General features: G+C 39.0%; 1 protein-coding gene across 1 annotated transcript in view; it reads left to right on the top strand.

The window, feature by feature from the left end:
- Positions 1 to 26,078, top strand: part of DNAH7 (dynein axonemal heavy chain 7) — a 254,346-nt gene that overhangs the window by 12,048 nt on the left and 216,220 nt on the right. Inside the window, 7 exon segments of the mRNA XM_045078496.1 lie at positions 5,007 to 5,069; positions 8,153 to 8,261; positions 9,006 to 9,153; positions 19,162 to 19,249; positions 20,286 to 20,466; positions 22,182 to 22,257; positions 24,231 to 24,356. Coding sequence (XP_044934431.1) covers positions 5,007 to 5,069; positions 8,153 to 8,261; positions 9,006 to 9,153; positions 19,162 to 19,249; positions 20,286 to 20,466; positions 22,182 to 22,257; positions 24,231 to 24,356 — 791 coding nt within the window.

Raw genomic sequence — 26,078 nt, 5'->3', positions numbered from 1 at the left:
CCATTGAGTAAAAATTATTGCCATCTGAATATTAAGTTTTGTGCTTGGATGACATTTTTCCAGCAGTAGTTAAGACTCAGAGTTATTTTCATTACAGACCTTCATGCTTCTCGAGGTGATCCCTGTGCTTGAGATCAGGGTGATTCAGCACTGGTGGTTCCCAATGTCAGTGAACTGGTGTCCAGGTTTTCATTCTTTCTCAATCCTAGCGCTCCCCCAAATCCTAAATCCTTTATGGAGCAAGATGAGACTGGAAGAATGGAAGGGCAGACCGAAGGATGGAAAAGCATTGCTTTTTAAGTTGTTTGTTTTCCTGTGAAAGAAGAGCCTGAAGAAAGGATTCGTGTGTATTTTATTTGGGAGGTGATCCCAGGAAGCAGAAATAAGAGATAGAGGAGAATAAAAGTAAGAAGAAGGAAAAATCAGTCTAGGGATGTGTTAGCAAGTTCACTGCCGCATTGGGTAATTGGGGGGTGATCCTGTCACCATTTTCTGAAGAGCTTCTCCAATGCTTCCTGTAATCACGTACCCGGTATGATTAGGGAGTCGTTTTCATTAATCAGCTCTTATCCCACATTGGTGGTGGTTTCTCCTGAGGGTGTTAACTTTCACCCACTTCTGGTTACTTGTGTGTGTGTGTGTGTTTGCACGCACATATGCACGTGTGCACACATACATGCATGTGTACAGGTACGTGTGCAGAGGGGGCGACCTTGAGAGTCCCATTCTATGGAATTGGAGAAACCCCACAGCAGAAAGCAAAAGACATTTTCTTGAGGTGAGATGAAACATTGTCATTCCTATGTGAATTGAAGCCAGAGAGAACTGTTCCCTCCAGGCACGTGTATAACCACAGGTGAAGCCGGAAAAGAGTGGGAAAGGAGGTGAGGCACAAGGTTTGTCTGATAGAAGAGTCCGTGGAAATTCCTTCGGGCCAGTCTCACAGGCGTGCCAGAGGAAAGGAAAGGGTAGTGTACGGCTCGGTCATCACTGCATAGGAAAGTGCTGACTAAAATAGAATTTCTTGTCAGCAAAAACATGTAGATCTTACTTGAAAATCCACTCCTCTGATCTTATTGAAGAATGACCTTACTTAGTTAGGTGAAATTCTGGCTTATGTGTGGCTGCTTTTATTGGTTAGCTAGAGCACCACTATGTGCAAAAGACTCTATGAGACGTATGTTCTGCACCGCGGTATGAGGACACACAAGGCCCGCACCGCCGTCCACCCAGGGTGCTGAGAGACGGTGCTGCTGGCTCAGCATGCGGAACGGGCTGGACAGAGATCCCAGGTCAGGTGTGTGAGGGTTTGTGCAGGAGGCCCGGTGAGCAAGGTGTTCTGTACGTTTGTCCTGGTGCTATAGTGTAGACCCCACGTGAATTCCCTCTGTGTCTTAGTGAAAATTCTAGGTCGCTGGGAACATATATTCCCACATTTCTTCTCTATTGTCTACAACCTCATTCTTATCCAACCCTCATTCTGCCCACCAGGAAGCCTCCCACTTTGAGACCACCCGATGCACATTTGAGCTTGAAGATTTCATGCTCACGTTTCCCTCACATTTCGTGGTTCACTGGGAACTGTAGAACGTATTTCTGCTCTAGCACTGGATGTGTGTGAGACATTCACCTAATCTGACGTTCTACTTTGGTAAATACGGTTTGAAGCTCATTGCAATTTTTCTTCTTCTTTTTTAGTTATGCATTTTCTCTTAGGACTTGGATAACTAATTTTAATTTTTTCTAAGACAAAATTAAAACTAAAGTCCATTTATCCAGTTCTGGAAGACCGAATTAGTAGGTTGACATGGATTGGAATGAGGGGCTGGCTAGGAGAGCAGGACAGACACAGGCACAAATCATATTTCAGACCGGATTCAAACAATAAGAGAATTACCAAAAGGGTGTTATACATATTTAAAGAGATCACCTGAAATTGGAGTTCAAAAAGAAAATCTACACTTTTTTGACCTTGGTCCTGAAGAAAGAGCTGGACTATCACAAGGAAATACTGAGAAGCATACTTGGTTAGTCTGGTTAATACTGACATAACAGTCCCCCCACGTTTTATTTATTTATTTATTTATTTATTTATTTAAAGATTTTATTTATTTATTTGACATAGAGAGAGATCACGATTAGGCAGAGAGGCAGGCAAGAGGGAGGCAGAGAGGGAGGAGGAAGCAGGCTCCCCACTGAGCAGAGAGCCCGATGCGGGGCTCGATCCCAGGACCCTGAGATCATGACTGAGCCGAAGGCAGAGGCTTAACCCACTGAGCCACCCAGGCGCCCTATTCCCTTACATTTTAGAAACCTAACAGGGCTTGCCCTTACTCGTATGAAGTCTGACGTGGGCCGGGCAGGCCTCCTCCCCCTCCTGCCTAGGCCGGTGAGTACATGCGGCCCCCTCACTGCCAGTGGCAGGGACAGGAGAGCCTGGAGAAGGCACAGCAGCTCTTATGCATCCTGTCAGTGCTCATATTTCATGGGCCACAGGAGGCCTATGGCTACAGAGTAACTAAGAGAGGCTGGGGAACAAGATAGTTTGGGGCATGTTGAGGAGGCTTTGAAAACCAAGGTGATGAAGCTTTAATAGGGAGACTTTGATGTTTCTGACCAAAGGAACAGTATGATTTAACTGTCCCAGGAAGGTTGTAGTTCCTAGTATTTTCTCTAAATCAAGGCCAGTATCTTTGGTGGCCTAGATGTTTTTAAAAAGCCACTAAACTCTTCTCACTGGTGCCCTGAGTCTCTTCCTCACATACCTTGTTTACTGCTGCCGGGACCATTTATGAAATAGCCCTCCGAATGGCCTTGAAGGATAAAGAAGATAAAAATATGCTTTCTCACCCAAACTGAGATGACATTGAGAATGAGAGTCCTAATTATACTCGGGAAAGAGCTGTATACACAGGGACTGTCCCAGGAAACTGGGACTCAAGGTCCCCTCAGAGGAGACTAAAAGGGCTCTCCTGCCAACCAGGCCGGTCAAGCCCCAAACACTTGCGCTCCTTAAGACAGCAGCCCCCACTTCCCCAGCCGTCCCTCACCCTTGACTCGGCTCCTGCTCAAATATAACCCCTGTAAAGTGGCCTCACCATTCCGTGAAACCTAGCACTTCTCTGCCTTTTCTCTATCTCTTCACCTGTTTTATTTCCCTCCATCATACTTGTTCCTTCCTGTAGCGACAGCTGTCTGTACCCACTGGAATGTAAGCTCCGTGAGGGGTTGGGCTGGGCCTGTCAATGTCTACAGCTCCATGCCTCCGAGAGAACCCAGCGCGTGGTAGGAGTTCTGTAAATCATGGTGGAATAAGAGAATGGTTGTACTTTCCACTTTGGTTGGACCAAGTCCCTTTATCGTCAATCCCTGTATCCTCTCCCAGGCCTGCTGTCCTAAATTCGTCTCCAAGTCCTTGTTCGTGATGCTTCCTCTGTCTTCAGTAAGCCTATTGCTGTCCTTCTCTGTGGAGATCTGACTATGCCCCCCGGCATGGGTTTCAATCTTTCTCTTTTTTGAAATGTTCTGTCAGTGCTGCGTTCATACCCTCTCCTGTCCTGGATATAAGCATATAGTTCTTCATATTAACTGGCCTGTGTGCTTTGTAGGGGTAGAGAGTCCTATAAAAAGTCCTTATCTATACAATATGCACAAAAGTGGTATATTGTCTCAGAGTTTGAAAGGGAATGAAATGAGAAAAATTCATGTCAAGTCCTTAAAGCAATATACAACACACACCGTAATCAATGTAAAATATATTCTAATCACATTCTTTGTGTTTTGTACTAAGTCTGCAACATCTAGTATATATTTAATATATTCTTAAACATAAAAAATACTCTAAACACCTCTCACTTTAGATGAGCCTCATTTAAAGCTGTTGGTAGCTGCAGGTGGCTAGTGGATGCTGATTTGGACAACAGTTTAAAAAAATCAAGGAATGGCGGATATAAGGAACAGCCACTCCCTCTAGGTCCAAGGGAGAGTCCTCAAGGAAGGAACTTGGAAGATCCATCCGTCCCCCAAAGCTTAGCTAAGGCTACTTGGAGAGGGAGTGGCTGTGGCCCACTCAGGTGACTAAGACATTTGCAGAGATCCTGCAGGCTGGGAAGTGAGTAAAACACCTACTTACGTGCTAAAAAGTTGGAACCGAAGTCTCCCTTTGTGATCTAAGAGGAACTTGCTGGAAGGCTGCTTAAAGCGATGCCAGTGAAAGCTCCTGAAGGCTGTCTGCCGCAGGGTCAGCCCCATACCGCAGGCTGGGAGGGCGCCCGCGGGACGGACGCTGACTTCTGGCAGCCACGCTGCGGAGCCACGGGGAAAAGCACTGGAACCAGGAGGAAAAGCCCGTCTCTTTCAGTGTCCCTCTAGAACCCTCTAGAGTGCTGTGCCAGCGGGAGTAATGTTCATGGAGTCCTGCTCAGGAGTCCCAAAGCCGGGTAGAAAGTAAAGACCTGATGCTGAGAGGCAATGAACGAGCTGCCCAAGCAGGACTCTGTCCTCCTCAACTGTGCTCCCTCTTACATAGACAAAGTTCCTACCAGGTCCTTGTCCTCTCCTCAAAGGAGATAGCAACACTTCGCTCTGACAAGTACAGGTGTTCCTTATGGCGACTTGAGGACGCATAAGGTCGAATCGTTGTTACCTTAGGAAGCGGCACATCACCGTTGTTGACGGAACAAAATGGTTCCAGGGATAGAGAAGTGCGGGAGCGCCAGGTGAGGCCTGCACACCACCTGGGTTCAGAGAAATTCCCCAAAGCAGATGTGCTGGATAAAAAGTTTTGCACACTTTTTAAAGCTTTCTGAGTCTTGTGGGATGCCATGTTCCTTTTTTTCCTTGCTACAGAGGAAGTCCTTCGAAGGCCTCTGTGGACAAATGTGAGACTAGTACAGTAGGTCTTTGAGGGTTTGGGGTAACGCCTTACTGTGTAGTGACTATACAAGTGCTTGAGTGAATCGATTGTGATGTAAAGAGTCAACAATTTTTCTTCTATTTTCATGCAGGGTAAGGCAAACAGTAAAGAAAAATCCAAGACATCGGCAAGAGTTTTACCCCAGTTGTCTACGGTAATTCACCTGTATCCTCTCCGTGGCTCTTTGCCCTTTTGAAAATGTCGTTTCAGACTTGTAAATAAGTAACTGAACATCTGATTTTGAATTGTGTGCTCCATTTGATTATTTTCTGATGGAGAAATTCTGTAAGATGCACATAGTAGGAAAAAGAACAATCTTAAAGTAACTTGTAAGCCAGCATTTCCTAGTATGTCCAGAGTATTTTAATATTCTGGATAAAGGAATTTTCAAGATGGACCAATGGCAAGATTATCAGTGTTGGAGTCAGGAAAGGAGGCCTCAGCTTACAGCTTTGTCCCTAATGGCTTTAGATCTGAAAGGGTCATTTATCAACTTGAGCGGTACCTTCCGAGTTTAAAATTGAGTTTCTTTGAGCTATATCTCTCAGCACTGAAATGCTAGGCCACAGAAGAGTCCTCTTATCCTGGTATCCTTTCTAGAAATTATTATGATTATAAATTCTCATTGTCCTATGGTAGAGGCAGTTCATAGGCATTTTCAGTTGGTAAGTCCTGGATACGATATACTTTACTGTAATAAATTTTACCAGTAATCCTAATAGTAATTATGTTGAGCGTAATGCCATTGAATTGTGCTCTTGTGACTCATCGAAGTGAAATTTAAGTAGAAGTTCAGTGCAAACGTTATTTTTTTTAACTGTGATAAAATATACCTAACATAAAATTACCATTTTAACTGTTTTTAATTGAACCACAATTCAGTGGCATTAAGTACACTCATATCGTTGTGCATGTCACCACCATCCATCTCCAGAATTCTTTTCATCTTTGCAAACTCGAGCTCTGTCCCCATTAAACAGTAGATCTCTATTCGCCCATGTGTCCCCCAGCCCATGGTGGCTGGCCTTCTGTTTTCCATAAGGGGCTGCTCTAGCTACCTCTAGTAAGTGGAACCATACAACATTGTCCTTTGATGCCTGATTAGCATAATGTTTTCAAGGTTTATCTAAAGCATTATTATTTGAAAGATAATTTAAAAGCTCCAAACAAGTATAAAACTGAAGTTGTGTGGCTTTTTGTACAAAGGTTCGTAATAATTTAAAATGGATGACAATTTTTCCCTTGGAAAACCTGAGCTAATATTATTAAGTGAATTTCCTTAAACATTACAAAATACAAATTTTAATTAAAAATCTGTTTAAATGGGGGCACCTGGGTGGCTCAGACAGTTAAGCGTCTGCCTTTGGCTCCGGGCATGATCCCAGGGTCCTGTGATCGAGCCCCCACTGGGCTCCCCTACCCACTTGTGCCCTCTGGCTCTCTATTTCTGTCAAAGAAATAAAAAAAATCCTTAAAAAATATATGTTTATGTGGATAATGCCAGTTTATCATGCCAAGTTCTGAGAAATGGAGCCATAGAATGTTTCTCTAGTTCTACAAAATCAATTTTAAGTATTCTAATTTAAAAGATACGACTTGAAATAAAATAGACATTTTCTTTTGAAAACTTAACAGATTTTAAAACTGGAAAAAATAACAGTTGTTCTTGGTTCATTGTGTCTTGTTAGTATATGGGTTTAGAAATATAAACCTACAATTTCTTATTTACCAAGTTGTAGAACAATCCTTTCCTGTTGGTGGCATCTAATAGTCTAAAATCCTTCTGTTGGGGCTTTAAACCTGGTTTTATGTTCATATGTATCTTAATTGTTTTCATCATTCTTTGAGTTTTATGTATTGTGCAAGAAATAATATTTTTAAGAGCTGTTTAAAAAATCCATCAATTAAAAATGGCGAACTATTTTCATCTGAGAATTAAGGTTTGCACTTAGGTGACTTTTTTCCAGATCTAAAGTGATTTTCACTACAGACCTTCACGCTTCTGGAGGTGATCCCTGTAGTTGAAATCCAGGGTGACCCGGCACTGGAGGTCGCAGCCAGGGACCTGATTCTCACCCTTTCTGCACGGCTCACTCGAAGCGCTCCCACGAGTCCTAAATCCTTTATGGAGCAAGATGAGTGTGGAGAAATGGAAGGGCAGCCTGAAGGTTGGGAGAGCACTGATTTTTGAGTTGTCTTAGCTTGTTTTCCTGCAGAAGAAGAGACTGAAATGAGGACTCGCATACAGTCAGTTTATTTGAGTGAAGGAGGAGTAAAAGACGGGAGAGAGTGAAACCTCGGAACGGCGGCCGGTGCGCAGGCATCAGCTCTCAGCTTGGTCTGGGTGTGCAAGGGGGACACAGACTGGGTGATCAGGACCATGTGATGTCGCTTGCAAACCCACCCATCTGCCCTGGGATGCAGCCCCTGGGCTCTGAGCTCAGCAGGGAGGCTGCTTCTCCTTTTCCCTCTCCCTCTGTGGTCTCTCTTGCTTTCACTCTCAAATAAAGTCTCTAAAAAAAATTAGGAGAAATGAAATCTACCCATCTGGGTTTATTGAAGAGTCATAGGTCCCAGGAGCAGTGGGTCTGTGTTCTCGTATTAGAATACTTTCCCTGGGCGAATTTTTGTTGTCTTTTTAGAAGACCGAGGTATTTTCCTGTTCTGCTGCAGTCCCCACCACCCTCTGTGGTTTTCAGCACTGAAGCTGAATGCCAATTAGCTATCATCCCGAGTCTTCCTCCCTCTTGTATGGTATCTGCCCGGCTCTTGTAAGTGCAAAAATTTATGAACCCTGCCTTAAACTATGGAATACATTCGTGAGTGGCCAGAGAAATCTAGAGCTGCTTAGAGCCACGAGAACAGAAAGATCTTTTGGAGCTGGAAAGCAAAGAAGCTCATTAGTGTTGGAGACCAGCAGCATGTTCCTCTCATTAACATGGAAGGCTTTAAAACCACTTGCCAATGTTTGGGGGTGAGTAGGCTCTTTGGAATGAACACCCCAGTGTTAGGTAACAGATGCCCACATCCAACTAGCTGCAGAGACTTTGGTAATGTCTCCCAAATGTCACACCACAGCCGTTCACAAGACTAAGATTTGCTGTTGAGTGTGCCTTCTTTCCAGATGTCCTGATTTGTTTGAGAAAACGTGTTTATAAACACTCATGAGTTTCATGAAAAAAAGGGCCCCCCCCCCCGATCCTGTTTTATTAATGCTATTTAAATTTCACGTTTCAGGTGAGTACGAAGCCCCAGTGGCAGCAGGCAGCTCCGTCATTCCATTTGAATATAAAACAGGATGATGATATTCCAGAACCGTTCAGTGTTAAAAACGAACAGTCATATGGTAAGAAGTTCATTCCAACTTAGAGAAATTTTTAAGAGGAAAAAAAAAAATCATTACAACATTTAGTTGAGAGTAGTGAAATTATAAAACTGAAATGACATTTATATCAAGTAGAAAAATTTATCCCAAATGTTTTCCCTCATAAAATAATTAATTGTAGTTCTTAATTATCTCAGGCTGTTGTAAAGGCTATAAAAGGTGATATTTTCAGAATTGGGGGGCATTTATATTAAAACTTTGATTTATTGTCAGACTTCTCTACAACAGACTTAGAAGTTTTTTGTAAGAAGGATTTTAATAAGTTGCAAATATTGCTTCCAAATTAGTCATTTTAATATTTTTTACTTTTTATCTTTTTGACTCATCAGATTGATTATGTTGAATATTAACTTTTTTTCATCATGGTTCTTTAAATTTTCTGACATAGTTTTGTGTTATGTTTTTAATAATAATCTTTATCTTCATTTTAGGAAGGCTCTATGCAAATTAATTGAAAATTAGGGTTTATTAGCATGTTAATCAAAATATAAATTAAATTAATTAAATATTCTTGAAATAACTCGAAGTTTCTATTATGATGATATAAAACAAGAATAATTTAACTTCCTAATAAAAGAAAATTAATTGTACCTATGGTTACTTGAGAACTTAAAGTGTGTAGTGTTTTCTTGAAAGGTGCTTTAGCCTTTTATTCTAACCACCGAGGACTAACTCATGCTTTTTTTTTTTTTTTTTTAATTCAAGCTGAGTACCTGGAACACTTTGGAAAAAAGAGCAAAATATTGGACCAAGCTGAGGACAGTTATGCTGGACCATCTACTACTAAAACCAAGAACAAATCTCTACATAAAGAACGAGAAAACTTTAGAAGCACTCTTGTTAACGTCATTATGTGAGTTGTGTAAGCTGACCAGTGTGTGTGACCCTCGTGAGAGCACTGGGGAACTTTCTATCTAAAAGTATACAAGTTCTGTGCGTCTCTAAGAATGCCTTCAAGCCTTGTTGGAGTGAGGTCATACCAATAAAGAATGAAATCTGGAGCTTTGCCCTGTTTCGGGTGTCCCTCTTTGAAATACCAGGAGCTGAAGTGGTGCTGGTGTGAATTCTGAGGTTGGCCGGGAGAGCACAACGTCTGGGAGTTGTGGTTGCGACGACTGTGGTTGGTGAAGGGTGTGGGGCGATTTTTTCTTTCTCCCCATTTCACCAGCTCAGGTGATCTAGCAGCTTCTCTGGCATTGAGGGGCCTCCTCGTCTTAAAAAAAGAAAGGAATTAGGGTGAAGCCATCGGCCATGTGAGCAGGGCCGGGCTTGCCTGGTGTGAGCTGGACGTCCATTTCTGAAGAGCCAAGTGGACACAAGTCACTAACTCCTCCTCACTCTCTCCTCACTGCTGCATGCTAGTTGGTTGGTACATTCTTTCTTTAGGACTCTCAAGGCCCACACATGGCTATTTGTGGACATAATTTCATGACCTGGTGCATTAAGTAACTCACTCATAGAACCCGGTCTTCTGGTCCCCATGTGGGGCTTTACAAACCCCATGGTCTTGAAGGGGTAGAGTGGGTGCTCTGTGCTTACAAAGGGCAAGGGGATTTGGGGGAGCCCTGTGCAGCTGGATTGTGGGCGCCTCTGCTAGAGGGGTCGGACTTTGCCTTTCCTGGGCTCCACTAGAATCGTACTCGTTTGGCTCACTTCTGTCGGCTTTTGGGATGAAGCTCTCTCACAACCCACAAACAATGTAAAAATCAAAACCCAAAGCTGTGGACCAGGTAGGCTCTAATTACAAAGTCTTTGAAGCAACTTTTTCTCTACCCAGAGATCTGGTCACGACAGATGATTTTCTTGATATAACTTCCCGTGCCTGTCATTTCTGGTCATTTTCTGGGTGAAGATAGAGCCCATCTTGGGTTTTAGCGTCACACAGGGTTCTCTTTGAATTCTCCATTTCATTCAGTCCTACTCAGAACCTGATCTCCTGATTCATAGGGTCATTAAAGACTATGGCCCCGGGCCCCAGAAGGGTAGCCATAGCCTCGGGCTTTTGCTGATTGCCATTCCATTTTTTTTTTTTTTAAACTCCTGAGTATTTCCTTTCTTTTTGTGAGCTCGGCTATGCATTCGGAAGGAATGTGTCTTATTCTGATATTTATAGAATGGTATTGGTTTTTCATATTATCTTTGTTCTTGTGTTATAAGCCATCTAGTCTCTTTTTAGGCATTTTATGTCATTTTTTAGTTATGCCTTTTATAAACAGGATATGGATAGACATATGAAATTCAATCTTAAGAGTTTCTGTACTTTAATAGTACATCCAATGCCATTTATAGTTGTTGGTATTTCTTATATATGTGTGCTTCTACCGATTTATTTTGTACTTTCTATTTATGTTGCTTTTACTTCGTTTTTCTTTTTTTCTGCTTTCTATTGAATTGAATTTTCTCTTCTCCCTTTCTATTGGCCTAAAAACTATCAAATATCTCTATTCTTTCAGTGGTTACCATAATATTTAAAGCCACCTATTATAATTTATTCTTTTTAAAGTTTAAAATTCAATTTTTATCAGTCTTCTCCTGAGTAACACAAAGGGGTCTTGGACTGCTCTCACTTAGCTCTAAAGTTTCCTTTGCATTTTCAGTGTGATCATTTGTTGTTTTATTTCTACCAGTATTTCTCTAATATTTTTATTCTACTGAGTCCTTAAATTCTCCATAATTTTTTTCCTTAAGTTAACACTTGGGGTTACTAATGTGTTTTCTAATTCTTTTTTTTTTAATATAATTTTTTATTTTTTATAAACATGTATTTTTATCCCCAGTGGTACAGGTCTGTGAATCACCAGGTTTACACACTTCACAGCACTCACCAAAGCACATACCCTCCCCAATGTCCATAATACCACCCCCTTCTCCCAAACCCCCTCCCCCCAGCAACCCTCAGTCTGTTTTGTGAGATTAAGAGTCACTTATGGTTTGTCTCCCTCCCAATCCCATCTTCTTTCATTTATTCTTCTCGTACCCACTTAAGCCCCCATGTTGCAACACCACTTCCTCATATCAGGGAGATCATATGATAGTTGTCTTTCTCCGCTTGACTTATTTCGCTAAGCATGATACGCTCTAGTTCCATCCATGTTGTCGCAAACGGCAAGATTTCATTTCTTTGGATGGCTGCATAGTATTCCATTGTGTATATATACCACATCTTCTTGATCCATTCATCTGTTGATGGACATCTAGGTTCTTTCCATAGTTTGGCTATTGTGGACATTGCTGCTATAAACATTCAAGTACACGTGCCCCTTTGGATCACTACGTTTGTATCTTTAGGGTAAATACCCAATAGTGCAATTGCTGGGTCATAGGGCAGTTCTATTTTCAACATTTTGAGGAACCTCCATGCTGTTTTCCAGAGAGGTTGCACCAGCTTGCATTCCCACCAACAGTGTAGGAGGGTGCCCCTTTCTCCGCATCCTCGCCAGCATCTGTCATTTCCTGACTTGTTTATTTTAGCCATTCTGACTGGTGTGAGGTGATATCGCATTGTGGTTTTGATTTGTATTTCCCTGATGCTGAGTGATATGGAGCACTTTTTCATGTGTCTGTTGGCCATCTGGATGTCTTCTTTGCAGAAATGTCTGTTCATGTCCTCTGCCCATTTCTTGATTGGATTATTTGTTCTTTGGGTGTTGAGTTTGCTAAGCTCTTTATAGATTCTGGACACTAGTCCTTTATCTGATATGTCGTTTGCAAATATCTTCTCCCATTCTGTCAGTTGTCTTTTGATTTTGTTAACTGTTTCCTTTGCTGTGCAAAAGCTTTTGATCTTGATGAAATCCCAATAGTTCATTTTTGCCCTTGCTTCCCTTGCCTTTGGCGTTGTTCCTAGGAAGATGTTGCTGCGGCTGAGGTCGAAGAGGTTGCTGCCTGTGTTCTCCTCAAGGATTTTGATGGATTCCTTTCGCACATTGAGGTCCTTCATCCATTTTGAGTCTATTTTAGTGTGTGGTGTAAGGAAATGGTCCAATTTCATTTTTCTGCATGTGGCTGTCCAATTTTCCCAGCACAATTTATTGAATAGGCTGTCTTTTTTTCCATTGGACATTCTTTCCTGCTTTGTTGAAGATTAGTTGACCATAGAGTTGAGAGTCTATTTCTGGGCTCTCTATTCTGTTCCATTGATCTATGGGTCTGTTTTTGTGCCAGTACCATGCTGTCTTGATGATGACAGCTTTGTAATAGAGCTTGAAGTCCGGGATTGTGATGCCACCAACGTTGGCTTTCTTTTTCAATATCCCTTTAGCTATTCGAGGTTTTTTCTGGTTCCATATAAATTTTAGAATTATTTGTTCCATTTCTTTGAAAAAGATGGATGGTACTTTGATAGGAATTGCATTAAATGTGTAGATTGCTTTAGGTAGCATAGACATTTTCACAATATTTATTCTTCCAATCCAGGAGCATGGAACATTTTTCCATTTCTTTGTGTCTTCCTCAATTTCTTTCATGAGTACTTTATAGTTTTCTGAGTATAGATTCTGTGTCTCTTTGGTTAGGTTTATTCCTAGGTATCTTATGGTTTTGGGTGCAATTGTAAATGGGATTGACTCCTTAATTTCCCTTTCTTCTGTCTTGCTGTTGGTGTAGAGAAATGCAACTGATTTCTGTGCATTCATTTTATATCCTGACACTTTACTGAATTCCTGTATAAGTTCTAGCAGTTTTGGAGTGGAGTCTTTTGGGTTTTCCACATATAGTATCATATTAGAAAATTGTTTTGCATTGAAGTTTTCACTTCTGAGTGCTTTTTTTTTTTCCTCTGAAGTTCACCCCGCAGTGGTTGTTTCAGGGAGGATCTATGAGGCGTAAAGTTGAGATTTTTCATCTCTGTAAAGTTCTGTGTTTTGTCCTTACTCTTGAATTAATGGCTAAGCTGGCTACAAAACTAAATGATAATCTTAATTTTTACCTTATATATGAAAACATTAGATTGAAAAATATTGGGAGTGTTATTTTTTAGCATGTACAATTTCCCCCCAGTTTTATTAAGGTATTATTGACAAAACAACTTTTTTAAAGATTTAATTTATTTAAGATTTATTTATTGAGAGAGAGCATGAGAGATCACAGGCAGGGGGAGGAGCAGAGGGAGAGGCAGACTCCCCACTGGGTGGGGAGCCCGATGTGGGACTTGATCCCAGGACCCCAGGATCATGACCTGAGCTGAAGGCAGACGCTTAACCAACTGAGCCACCCAGGCGCCCTGACAAATAAAATTAGGGCATATTTAAAGTTTGCAGTGTGAGAGTATATGTATATGTTGTAAAAGTATTCCCACAATCAAGTTAATTAACAGATTCTTCACCTCACATCTTCAGCATTTTTTTTTTTTGTAAGAATGTATAGTTTCTACTCTCAGCAAAATTCAGTCATGCAATATAGTACTTTCAACTGTAGCCACCATGGCATGTATTACTGTTGATGAGAAGCCTTTGTCACTCTAGTTGTCATTATTTTATTTGCAATTTATATTTGTACTCTATCACCTCTTTTTTTTTTTTTCCTGAACATTTTATTTTCATAGCCTTCTAGATAGGCTTAAGAAGAGCTTTACTGAGCTGTGGTTCACCTACCACTAAATTAATCCAGGTTAAATGTACTACTGAATGAATTTCAATAAATTTCTATGGCTGTACAACCTTAACCAAAATCTAGGTTTAGAATACTTTTATCATCTGCTAAAAATTATTCCCATTCCAAATAATTCTCTCTGCCACTGGCTGCACCAGACAATCATTGATCTGTGTTTTGTTTTTATTGTTTTTTCTTTTCTAAAATTTCATATAAATGGAATCTTACAATATGTATGCTTTTAAAATCCTTTCATTTTGTTTATTGTTTCTGGTTTGGGACTATTTGAAAATGCTGCCATGAACATTTGAACACAAGTCTTTTTGTAGATGTGTGTTTTCATTTCTCCTGGGTAGATGCCAAAGTGTAGAAATGCTCAATTGTATAGTAGGATATGTTTAATTTTCAAAGACTTTGCTAAACTGTTTCCAAGTGGCTATGCCATCTTACATTCCCACAAGCAGTGTAAGAAGTTCCTAGTTTTTCAACAACCTTGCCCACACTTTGGTTAGAATAGGCAAAACAAAACAAAAACCTTTCAAGTAGATGTGTTATTTTATCTCATTGTGGCTTTAAGTTGTATATCCCGAATGACTAATGATGATAAGTGTCTTTTCTGGTGGTTCTTTGACATTCATATAATTTCTTTGAAATGTCTAAGTCTTTTGCCCATCTTTAAATTGGGTTATGTTATATTTTTGTTAATACATTCTAAGAGTTCTTGATATATTTCCTTTACAAGTCTTTTATCAGATCTATCATTTGCAAATATTTTTTTCCAGTCTGTGGCTTATCTCTTCATTTTTGTAACGGTACTTTTTTGAAAGTAAAAGCTTTCAATTTTAAGGAAGCTCAATTTATCAATTTTTTCTTTTGTTGATGTTTTTGGAGTTCTATCTAAGAATATTTTCCTATCACAAGATTTTTCTCCCATGTTTTCTTAGAAGGTTATAGTTTTAGCTCTTATATTTAGATACATGATTTAGTTTAATGGCATATCTATAGTATGAGCTAAGGTTGAGGTTTGATTTTTTTCCATATAGATAGCCAAATGTTCCAGCCTCCCACTGAATTACCTTAACACATTTGTTAAAAAACATTTGCCCATGTGAGGGGTTCTATTTCTGTTCCCCTGGTCTATATGTTCATCTTAACATCACTACCACGCTGTCTTGATCACTTGAACCTTATAGTCAAGTTTGAAATTAGTTTAAATCCACAACATTTATTATCCATTTCCAAAATTGTTTTGGTTATCATGAGTATTTTGCATTTTCATACATATTTGAAGACTAGCTTGTCAGTTTCTGGGGAAAACAAACAACAACCTAGGATTTAATAGCTAATTGCATTGAATCTGTAGGCCAATTTTGGGATAATTGTCAATAATACTGAGTCTTCTGGCCCATAAACATGTTATTTCTCTTCATTTACTTATTTTTTCTTTAATTGTTCTTAGCAGTGTCTTGTATTTTAATGTATGAATCTCGTTTTAAAAAATCTCCTTTTAAAAAATATCCTAAGTATTTTTTGCTGTGAATGGAATTATTTAATTTTCTGATTGTTCTTTGTCAGTATGTAGAAAAAATCAATTGATTTTTACTTAGATATCTCACATCCTAAGACCTCACTAAAACTTGCTTACCAGTTCTGCAGCTTTTTAAAAGCTTCCATGGAAATCCCTGTGTATACAATTATGTTGTCTTCAAATATAGTTTTACTTCATTTCTGATGCCTTTATTTTTTCTCACTACTCATTTTGTACTTAATTAGGTTCTTCAGTATATTGTTGAATAGAACTGGTGATAGTCGACTTCCCAGTCTTAGTGGAAAACATTTAGTCTTTCACATTTATGTAGATGTTAGCTATAAGTTTTTAAGATACCCTTTATCAGGCTGAAAAAGATACCTTCTTTTCCTGGTTGGCTGAGAGATGTTAGTTATCATAAAACGAGTGCTGGATTTTTGTTGAATGCTTTTTCAGGGTCCATTGAAATAAGAATTTGGTTTTTATCCTTTAATGTTTTCATATAGTATATTACATTAAAGGCTTTTCATATTAAAGCTTGCATTCCTGTCACTTAGTCATTATGTATAATCTTTTTTTGTGTGTTGCTGGGTTTGACCAGCTAATATTTTGTTAAGAATTTTTAGGTCTATTTTAATGAAAGATACAGGTATGTACTTTTATTGTCCTGTCTGGCTTTAGACCTCAAGATGAGTTGTGAAGTGTTTTCTTTGTTTTCTGAATGGGTTTAGGTAGAATTAGTATTATTCCTTCTTTGACAGAACTTTTTTTTTTTTAAGTAGTCTCTGTGTGTAGCATGGAGCCCAGTGTGGGGCTTGAACTGACAACCCTGAAATCAAGACCTGAACTAAGAACAAGAGCCGGATGCTTAACTGACCAAGATACCCAGAGGCCCTGGACAGACTTTCTGAAGCCATATGAACCTGATGTTTTCTTTGTGGGAAGATTTTTATCTATGAATTCAGTTAGTTAACTTGATAGGTATCTATTCAGATTTTCTTTCTTCTTGAGTCAACTTTGGTGTTTTTGCTTTTTAGGGATCTCTTTTCACTTAACTTGTCTAATTTGCTGGCATAAAGTTAGATAACTTCCTTATTTTCAGCCATTCTAGTAATTTTATCTTTTAGCACCTGCTAGACTACAAGACCAGAATCTCCTAGGCAGAATGGTCACTTTCCTGCGTGAATGATGGCCATGTGTTTTTTCAACCCCATTTTATCTGTCCTCTCTCTTCTTTTCTGTTTCGAAAGTTTGTTGAAATATCTCCTCTGCTGATGACTCTCTAGTCTCTTTACAATGTTGGTTAAAATTACTACCGTGTTCACAAGGAAACTTGAAAAAAGGGATGTTTTTGCTACCGTCTTGACTCAAAATCACTATTGATTTAATAAAGAGAAAATCGATATAGTTTTTTCATTTTCAGGAAACAAGGTACACCATATTTTCTCTTTAGTCAAGTAAAATGTCTCCTATATTGATTTATTTCTGAAAGGAATATTGTTCTGCTGGAAAGAACGTGGCAGTTTGGATGCACGTGTGGATGGGCAAATCCTTATTTTTTGTACTTAATTAACTACATGACAGAGAGGAAGTTATTGAATCTGAAATTCAGTTTCTCATCTGTGAAGTGAGAATAATTTCTCTGTCTCGTCTAACAATAGGTGTGAGGATTAGAGATAATGTATGCGAAACTATTGAGGGGCTAACTAGGTGATCAATAAAGAAGGTTTTTATTATTACTATTTCCAGCAAGTAGGATCTTTGCCTGTAGCCACAGAATGATTGAATCCTAGAATTTTAAAGCTGAAAGGATCTTCGTGATGACTGCAAAAACCCGGGCAGCTGCCCTCGTCACCCCCAACCTTCTCCTTCTTCCCTTTCTTGACCGTGCTGCACTCTTTCAGGCAGGCAGTACTCATACGGAGGATGAAGCTTGGTATATTCTCTGGGTTCAGCAAGTTAAATAACATGGGCATTTCTGCCATTAAAAAACATCAACAACCCAGTTATTGGGGTCACCTACTTTAGGGTGGCAGAGTTTGTATGCAGGTGTCCTGATTCTTGAGGTCCATTACTGTCCCATTAGTAACACTTTACAATCAAAATAATGACAAGGCTACTTTTGTAGTTAGAATAGTCAGTGCTTCTCATTCCAACTACAGAATACCTTGAAGATATTCCCTTGCTGCTTTTATATTTGTTTTCCCTCATTTTATAAACATCGATGGAGCACCTACTATGTACTGAATTAAGCTGAGACATTACCCGAGGCATTGCATTGGCTCTTTTCTCTTCCATATAATGGAAAAGAATGTGAAGTTCACAAAATATTTGATTCCTGGATTTGCAAAAGACAAAATAATTTAGAAGATGCATCTGGCATCTATCTTAGTATTGTGTCTCAGATGGATATTCAATAAAACTCCAATCTTCACTCACTAGACTGTTAGTGGGAGGGACTGTTTTGTTACACAGCATCACTGACCTGTAATCCCAGATGAAGTTGGGATCTAGAGCCTGATGCATTCAATGATGAGTAAGTTAAAGCTATCCCAGAACAACTTAATTTTCATGAAGATGTGACCTATGTCTTTCTCCACAGTAGTGCCCAGAAGAAGTCACAAAATGTGGCCTGTAGGGGCGCCTGGGTGGCTCAGTTGGTTAAGCATATGCCTTCGGCTCAGATCATGATCCCGGGGTCCTAGGATCAATCCTGATCCTTCATCGGGCTCCCTGCTCAGTGGGGAGCCTGCTTCTCTCTCTGCCTCTGCTGTTCCCCTTGCTTGTACTCATGCTCACTCTCTGCCCCTCCTAAAGTGGAGTCTCTAAAAAAATAAAGACTTGATTTTTAAAAAATGTGGCTTGTATAGAGTTTGAATTTAATTAGTTATCAACATTGTCCATTTATAGACAGGCAGTAATAAATACATGAGAACATATAAACTTTCACTCTTTGCTAGCTTATTCTGTATATCTCTAGATATCTGAGAAATGATCTTTTCAAGAATGTACCTGTCTTTGGGAAAACTAAAAATCTTTTCCCTCAGTGCTCTTTTAAATCCCTTATTTATAAATAACCATACATATTTTAGCAATAATGCAAGAATAGTCCTACAACATTTTAAAGAAGAGAGAGCTTGAGTTTGGAGAAATGAGGAAAAATAGGTAAAGCTCATCAAGAAGAATGTAGCCTCTGGATTTGGTCTTGCAAATCACTTCCAATAGAACTGTCTCTCTATAAATAAAGAGAAAGTGTTCTGGGTGGAATGTGGTATCAAACAAATATATGTTACATGTACTATTAATAAAACATTCCAACAATTCATTTTTTCTTAAGATTTAGTAGAGACAGCCTGATGTTTTGACAGTAGACCCTTAAACAACTTAGGGGGGTTCTGGACACTGACCCCCGCCACAATTGAAATCTCACGTATAGCTTTTGACTCTACAAAAATTTAACTACTAATAGCCTGCTGTTGACCAGGAGTCTTACTGATAATAGAAGCAGTTATTTTATACATATTTTTTGGTTATATGTATCATATACCGTATTCTTACAATGAAGTAAAGTAAAGAAAAGATTTAGAAAATCATAAAATAATTTACAACACTGTACTGTAAAAGAAGTGTATGTGAACCCACACAGTTCAAACTTGAGTTGTTCCAGGGTCAACTGTATATCCATTGATGTATATTCTAACTGCCCTTTTGTATGATTGAATAGTGTGTTTATCATTTTCTTAGGCAACAAGATGCGGTGTTAGACTCACCTAGTCCTGGTGAAAGCACGTTTCCCAAACTGACCACTTCTGCAATAGAGAAAGACATTTTGGTAATGGACTGTCTCTTTTGTCAGTATACTTGAATGTAAAGGAAGCAGTTGAAGATGCCTGTAAACTTTTGAGCTTACCCTGTGCTCCTTTCTGGTGTGGAAGTAAATATGGAGTTCCACAAAATTGCTCTACGGGATGAATGGAGGACATCATTTTCCCCACTTGCCATCTAAGACCACAATGAAAAATCTCGTTTACCAGCTCCCTTTGTTAGAAAGAGCCTCGGTCGTGTATAGCTTTTATATGTCTTTATTCTTCCATGAGAAATTCTCTTAGTTATATAAAGTATACTTTACAGAGCATATTAACCTACTTAAAATATAATTATTCTATTATTTTGAATACTGAAGAATTTTTAAAAATTAAATATCGAAGACTCTAACATTGCTGATTTGGAAGTATTTTGAAAAAATACTTGGATGTTTAAAATTTTTCTAATGAGTGACATGTAAAACTTTATGAAAATATACCAAAGTTAAATGTCTGTTAGAGAAATACTAAACATGTCTTAAAATGAATGTTTATGTACACATTTAATAGTAGCTGTAAAATTATAAATGGACTATTGGTCAGTTGGAGATTTCCTCAGTCCTGTCATAGATTTCTGAGCTTAATGTATAGGGTTACTGATTTGTTTGCAGCTTGTATGATTCACTTGATTATCAATAATAAAAGGACAAAAACTATGACATTTTCACACATTTATAAAGCACTAAATTCTACTTCAGCATGGATTCTTCTTAGTACATCATATATTTGGTAATATAATTTAATATTTTTCATTGTAGTTATGAACTGAGATGAGCTTTACTTTTCATGAACTATCCTTTTTTTTTTTTTTTAACTTAGGGGATCTCAAAAAAATACCTCCATGAATTACACAAGATACTTTTTTTGTGATTTGTAAATACTTTGCCTAAAGTTTTGATTTTGCTCAGTAGGTGGTTGTTTTTTGTTTGTTTGTTTGTTTTTATGAACACATTTCTTTTACTACAGAACTAAACACATTTATATTTCTCCATCTTCTTTATGCAGAGATATTACTATTATATTCACCATGGAATTGACACAGACCATGTAGCCCCAATGGAAGATTCTTGGCTAGAGCATGTATTGAATTTAGTCCCCCAACATCTGAAAGTCCTCACCAACAGCATACTTGCATTATCTGACGAAATGAGAGAAGATTATCTTCTTAGTGTAAAAAAATCCATAGGTAAATCAGTATTTGTTTTCTAATTTGAATGTGTCTTATTAACTGAAAGTTAATACCTATACTTGAAAGCATTCATAGATTTATTCTGCTTTTTGCATTGCTGTTTCATTGCTTAAGATCTTAGGCAGGTTTCTTTAATAAAGTACAGCAAGAAAATTTTAAATCCCATCTTTTTTTTTTTTTTTTTTGAGTGTTACATCCACTCAGTAAAAACTGAGTAAATTCTAGAACTGAGGAAATTCTAAAATTTAATTATTTAACTGACATTAATATTATTGCTATCACTATTAGAAGGTGATTAATTGAAAATTGTTGTTATGGACTAGGGGTTGGCAAACTACAGCTCACAGGTCGAGTCCAGCTCACTACCTGTTTTTGTAAATAACTGTTATTGCAGTACAGTCCTACGCATTCATTTGCATATGGTTTGGGCTGCTTTTGATCTATAAGAGAAGAGATTAGTATTTGTGATGGAGACCTTGTAGCTCATAAAGTTGAAGGTATTGATACTCAAGCCCTTTACATAAAAAGTTTGCTGATTCCTGGTATAGACCACTGGATTCTAAGACTGACTAAACATCAGAATCGTTTTCCACATACTCATTTCCGAGTCCATCTGAATTAAAACTATATATTAAATCTATACTTAAAAAAAAAGTTCTCCAATTAACTGGGATTGTAAAACTGGTATAATTGATGTTGTATTCAAAGCTGGAGAAATCCTCATGTTTTGGAGTTGCCTGGGAACCTTTTAAGGAAGGCATTTACTTAATTTAAGACTCTTATTGAGTGTCCTGCTAATGTAAAAATAAAAAGGCAAATCTTTGATTCCAAGGAGTTCATTGTGGAAATGAGGGAGAGGGACAAATCATTAATTACAAAGTAGAGCGGTAGGCGTGGGAAGAGGGGAAACAGGATGTGCTGTAAGGGACAGAAGCTCATGCCGGACTTGGTAGGAAGAAATCTGGAGGTGCCTGAACTGTCTCGAAATACAAACCAAACACGAGACAGTGCTCACCCTGAGAAAACGGTGTGACATGTGGCAGACACGCATGAAAGACTCTTCAGGCTTGCAGCAGCCGTGATGGCAAAGCATAGAGTCCATTTGGGAAGGGGACAGAATCTTAAGGGCACTCAATGCCTTTTTAAAACATTCAAAATTAAAGCAGAGTCACCAAAGGATTTTAAGAAGAGGAGTGTTAGCATTGGCATTTTAGAAAGAGCACCTAAAGGTAGGAAAATTAGAATTAACTGTGGATTAATGACCATAGAAGATAGAAGCAGAAGCAGCTCCCTTTACTGATTTTATAACAGGCTTGTTTTATGTTTTTATGCAATTTAAAAGAGAACAAAGCAACATGGTAAGTTTCCTCAGTGAAAGGAAACTGCTGTGATTCTTTATTGTTGGCCTTCATTGAAAACTACTTTTGGTAGAATAGCTATGAAGGAAAATGTAATTTTAAAACCAATTATTATTTTCAAATGAAATAATAGGAGCCTGTTGTTAAAGAGAGGGAACATATACTCTCAAAGACACAGACATCATGGGTTTTCTCATAAATATTTTTGTTGTCTGATATATGCAGAAATGGCTCCATTATTTTAAATAACATAATTTAAATAATTGATTTTAGTGGAATTAGTTTTGCAATTGCTTGGAAATGTGCCATAATTAATATAAGGATGTTTATCAGAACTTTTCAATTTTCTTTTAGTTGATTTTGTTTTGAAAGATCCTAGGGAAAAAGAAGAAGATAAAAAAACAGCTGAAATTCCACCCCATCGCGCAGAGTAAGTGATTAACTTTCTCTAAGAATATTAATTATATGACTGTTTCTATGTATGTGTATTTATTTATACACTGATTGTATTTCTCATATATATGTTTATAACCTATATACTTCATTTATACAACTGATTATTCTTATTAAGTTTGTGTATTTAAGCCCTAGTATGTTTTATTTACAAATCCATGGGTAGATGGGTAGACAGACAGAGAGATGGATACCTATGTGGTTAAAACAGAAGTACCCTGGTGAAAGAAGCTTGTATAGATCCTTGTATTTCCATAGCTACTAGCACAGGCTTTGGATACAATAGGGATATAAGAACTTGATGGCAATTGGAATGCATAAATCATACCGGGAACATTACAGAAAATATGTGTGTATATAGAACATATTGCAATTTATTACATAGATTAAAATATAGGACACATAATAGAAAAGTACACTCACTCTATATTTTCCCTAATCCCTAAATCCCATTTAGGAATAAATCTTTTAAATAGTTTGAAGAATAGAACTTACATTTTTATGATTTAGTAAAAATTGTTTTGCTTCTTTCATATTATTTGAAAGTGCCTCAGATTGTTTTCCTATAATGGCAAGAAAAAATTATGCGGTCATTTCCAACATATCCTATGTGGAGAACAGCTTTTCTCCTGTGAAGGGACCAAAATCACCTTTTGTAGTTGTAAAGGTGGAATGACTACAACTGAAAAACCGAGTTAAGCTTACACATAATAAAGTGAGATTCAGTGTTTAAAATCATGAGAAGAAAATATTGTAGGCATAAAATATAGAGGTTTAAAGACATTCTGAAAGGTGAAAATGGCATATCTTTAATGTATCAAGGATGACTATGCATGTCAAAGGAGTTACAGAGTAAATGGCTTCAAATAAGGACCTTAGCATCCGTCATTTTGGAAGTGTCCTTTACACATTAACAGAGATTAAGTTGAAGGGAATTTCCACAGGTAGGCTGGACTATATATATATATATTTTTTGTATTGTTATTTTTTTTTCAGTGTTCCAAAATTCATTGTTTATACGCCATACCCAGTGCTCCATGCAATACTTAAGATGTTTTAAAAAAAATTTAAACTTTTTGTGTCTTCAAATTACCTCTTTCAAGACGTATATGAGAAAAAGTTGGCTACTGTTTCTATTTGATCATTTTGAGTTACTTGTGAACTTGACCAAGTATTTAAAGGAAAAATAGTTACTTTATGATTCAAGTTAACTTATGATTCAAGTTTATGGGGCACCTGGCTGGCTCCGTCAGAAGAGCATGTGACCCTTGATCTCGGGGTTGTAAGTTTGAGCACCCATGTTGGGTGCAGAGATTACTTAAATAAATAAAATTAAAAAAAAAAAAAGATTCAGGGGTGCCTGGTTAGCTCTGTTGGTTGAGCATCTGCCTTCAGCTGAGGTCATGATCTTGGGGCTCTGGGACTGTGCCCTGTGTGGGGCTCCCTGATCAGTAGGGAGCCTGGTTCTCCCTCTCCCTTTGCTCCTCTTCCCTTGATTGATGAACTCTTTCTCAAATAAATCAATCTTAAAAAAAAGAAAGGGATTCAGGTATAATTTCATGTGTTAATTATTCTAAAATCATATGGCTTAGGCCATAGAAAGTATGGCCTTTATGTATCTTCCATACATAATTATGTATTTTGTTATTATTGTCAGGGATACATAATACTTTTTATTAAAGTAAAACCATTATTGGGGTGCCTGGGTGGCTCAATGGGTTAAGCAACCCACTCTTGGTCAGGATCTAAGGGCTGTGAGTTTGAGTCCCAAGTCAGGCTCTGTGCTGGGCATGGAACCTGCTGAAAGTTCTCTCTCTCCCTCTGCTCCTCCTCCCCCGTTCTCTCTCTCTAAAGAAAAAAAAAGGAAGCTATTATTATTCAGAAAGTATGCATGACAATGCTTTTTTCTGATTTTTTAGAGATAGTTGATTCTTTTTTCTTTGTTTTCAGAATGGAAGTTCTTCCAAAACCTTGGAGGAAATCATTTTTAGCTGCAAGCAATTATATTAAGGATCACTTGAACACATTGAACCCTACAATGTTGGCAGTGCTAGATTTGTGGCACGGGACTTTTAAGTGAGTATTTCTGGCCTTCTTGAGCTTCTTCTTCTTTTTTTTTTTTTTGTTAAGATTTTATTTATTTATTTGACAGACAGAGATCACATGTAGGCAGAGAGGCAGGCAGAGAGAGAGAGGAGGAAGCAGACTCCCTGCAGAGCAGAGAGCCCGGTGTGGGGCTCGATCCCAGGACCGTGGGATCATGACCTGAGCCGAAGGCAGAGGCTTTAACCCACTGAGCCACCCAGGCGCCCCTTGAGCTTCTTTTTAAAAGAGCAATAAAAGCTATTTTGTCACATCTTAATTGTTTCTTTTACTATTTCAACTGCAAACTAAAAAAAATAACTACAAACTTAACCATCAGTATTCAAACATGGGTTTAAATCAGCAATGTAGTGGTAGAGTAAATCAGGAACATTGTCTTTGACCTCTGACTCAGTTCCCCCCCTACTCCCGTCCCGTCCCGTATCTCATTACCATGCAGACTTAAGGTGATCACCCTTAAGGGTCTATATTGTCATGCTGGGTTTTAAATCCCACAGACCATTAGCTGCTACAGTCATCTAGATGGTTAGGAACCTAGTAAATATGGCACACCTGAATGGCATGAGTTAAAGTTCCTGGGTGACAGCAGGAAGTTAGGCATCACCTCATAGACCTTGTCACGGTGGGGACGGTACAGCCACACGTTGGCAAGTGCTTGGCGCAGCGGGATGTGGATGCTGGTGGGCGCCGTGGAGCTGACATGCTTGCTGCCCAGGCTGAGGACCATCGACCACACAGTTTAGAAGCTGCTACTTCATGTTCCCGCCCACCCTTGCATGACCTCTTCTAAGGCACTGGTGGGCATCCTAGCAACGAGCACCCGTAGACATGGTTTTAGAAAATGTACAAAAGTAATACAAATCTATATTTATTTTTCTTAAAGAAGGCCTTCCTTCAGGAACCTCAGAACCTGGATCAGTCCTGTCTTATGCCAGAGGAGGCACCTGTGTCCCAGGTGGTCTTACCCACCCCTACCCCAACATTGTCAACCCCTACATCTGCAGCCCTTGTGACAAGTGACCCGCTCTCCAGGGTCTCCTGGTTTCTACTGTATGTATGCTGTGGGCAGAAGGGCGCAGCAAGTGGGCACATTTTTCTGCCTCCCAAAACCAGCAGAAGGAAAGCTACGGTCTTTCAAGCTATGGCCGCGGCAGAAGGCAGCTCTTGGCCCCACCCTGGGAAACCCCAGGACATGCCCTAGGGCCATCTCTCCGGCCAACTTCTCTGAACTCCTTCCAGAGTGAGGCTCTTTAGCGTACCTTTCTAGCCCTACCCCTGCCATCTGCTCTAGGAAGCCAAGCTCCTTGCCTGGGCTCTGCCAGCATCTGATTATAGCTTCTCTCTTCACCCGTTGTCTTCCCTGGCATTCTGTTTTCTCACAGGTAGAATGATTTGTGCTGTCCAAGGCCCGCCCTTTCCTCGCTCTGTCCCTGTCTGCCTTTTAAAAAACAAATTTTAATTAAATATGCAGCTACATATGTAACTTTACATAAACATGTAAATGTGATCATATATACTTTTTTTAAAAAAGATTTTATTTATTTATTTGTCAGAGAGAGAGAGAGAGTGAGCACAGGCAGACAGAGTGGAAGGCAGAGTCAGAGGGAGAAGCAGGCTCCCTGCAGAGCAAGGAGCCCAACGCAGGACTCGATCCCAGGACGCTGGGATCATGACCTGAGCTGAAGGCAGCGGCTT

The sequence above is a fragment of the Mustela putorius genome, unplaced genomic scaffold, assembly GCF_011764305.1.
Source record: "Mustela putorius furo isolate JIRA1106 unplaced genomic scaffold, ASM1176430v1.1 tig00000275_pilon_pilon_pilon, whole genome shotgun sequence".
NCBI lineage: Eukaryota > Metazoa > Chordata > Mammalia > Carnivora > Mustelidae > Mustela > Mustela putorius.
The sequence above is the reverse complement of the archived record's forward strand: the minus strand, read 5'-3'. Positions and strand labels throughout refer to the sequence as shown.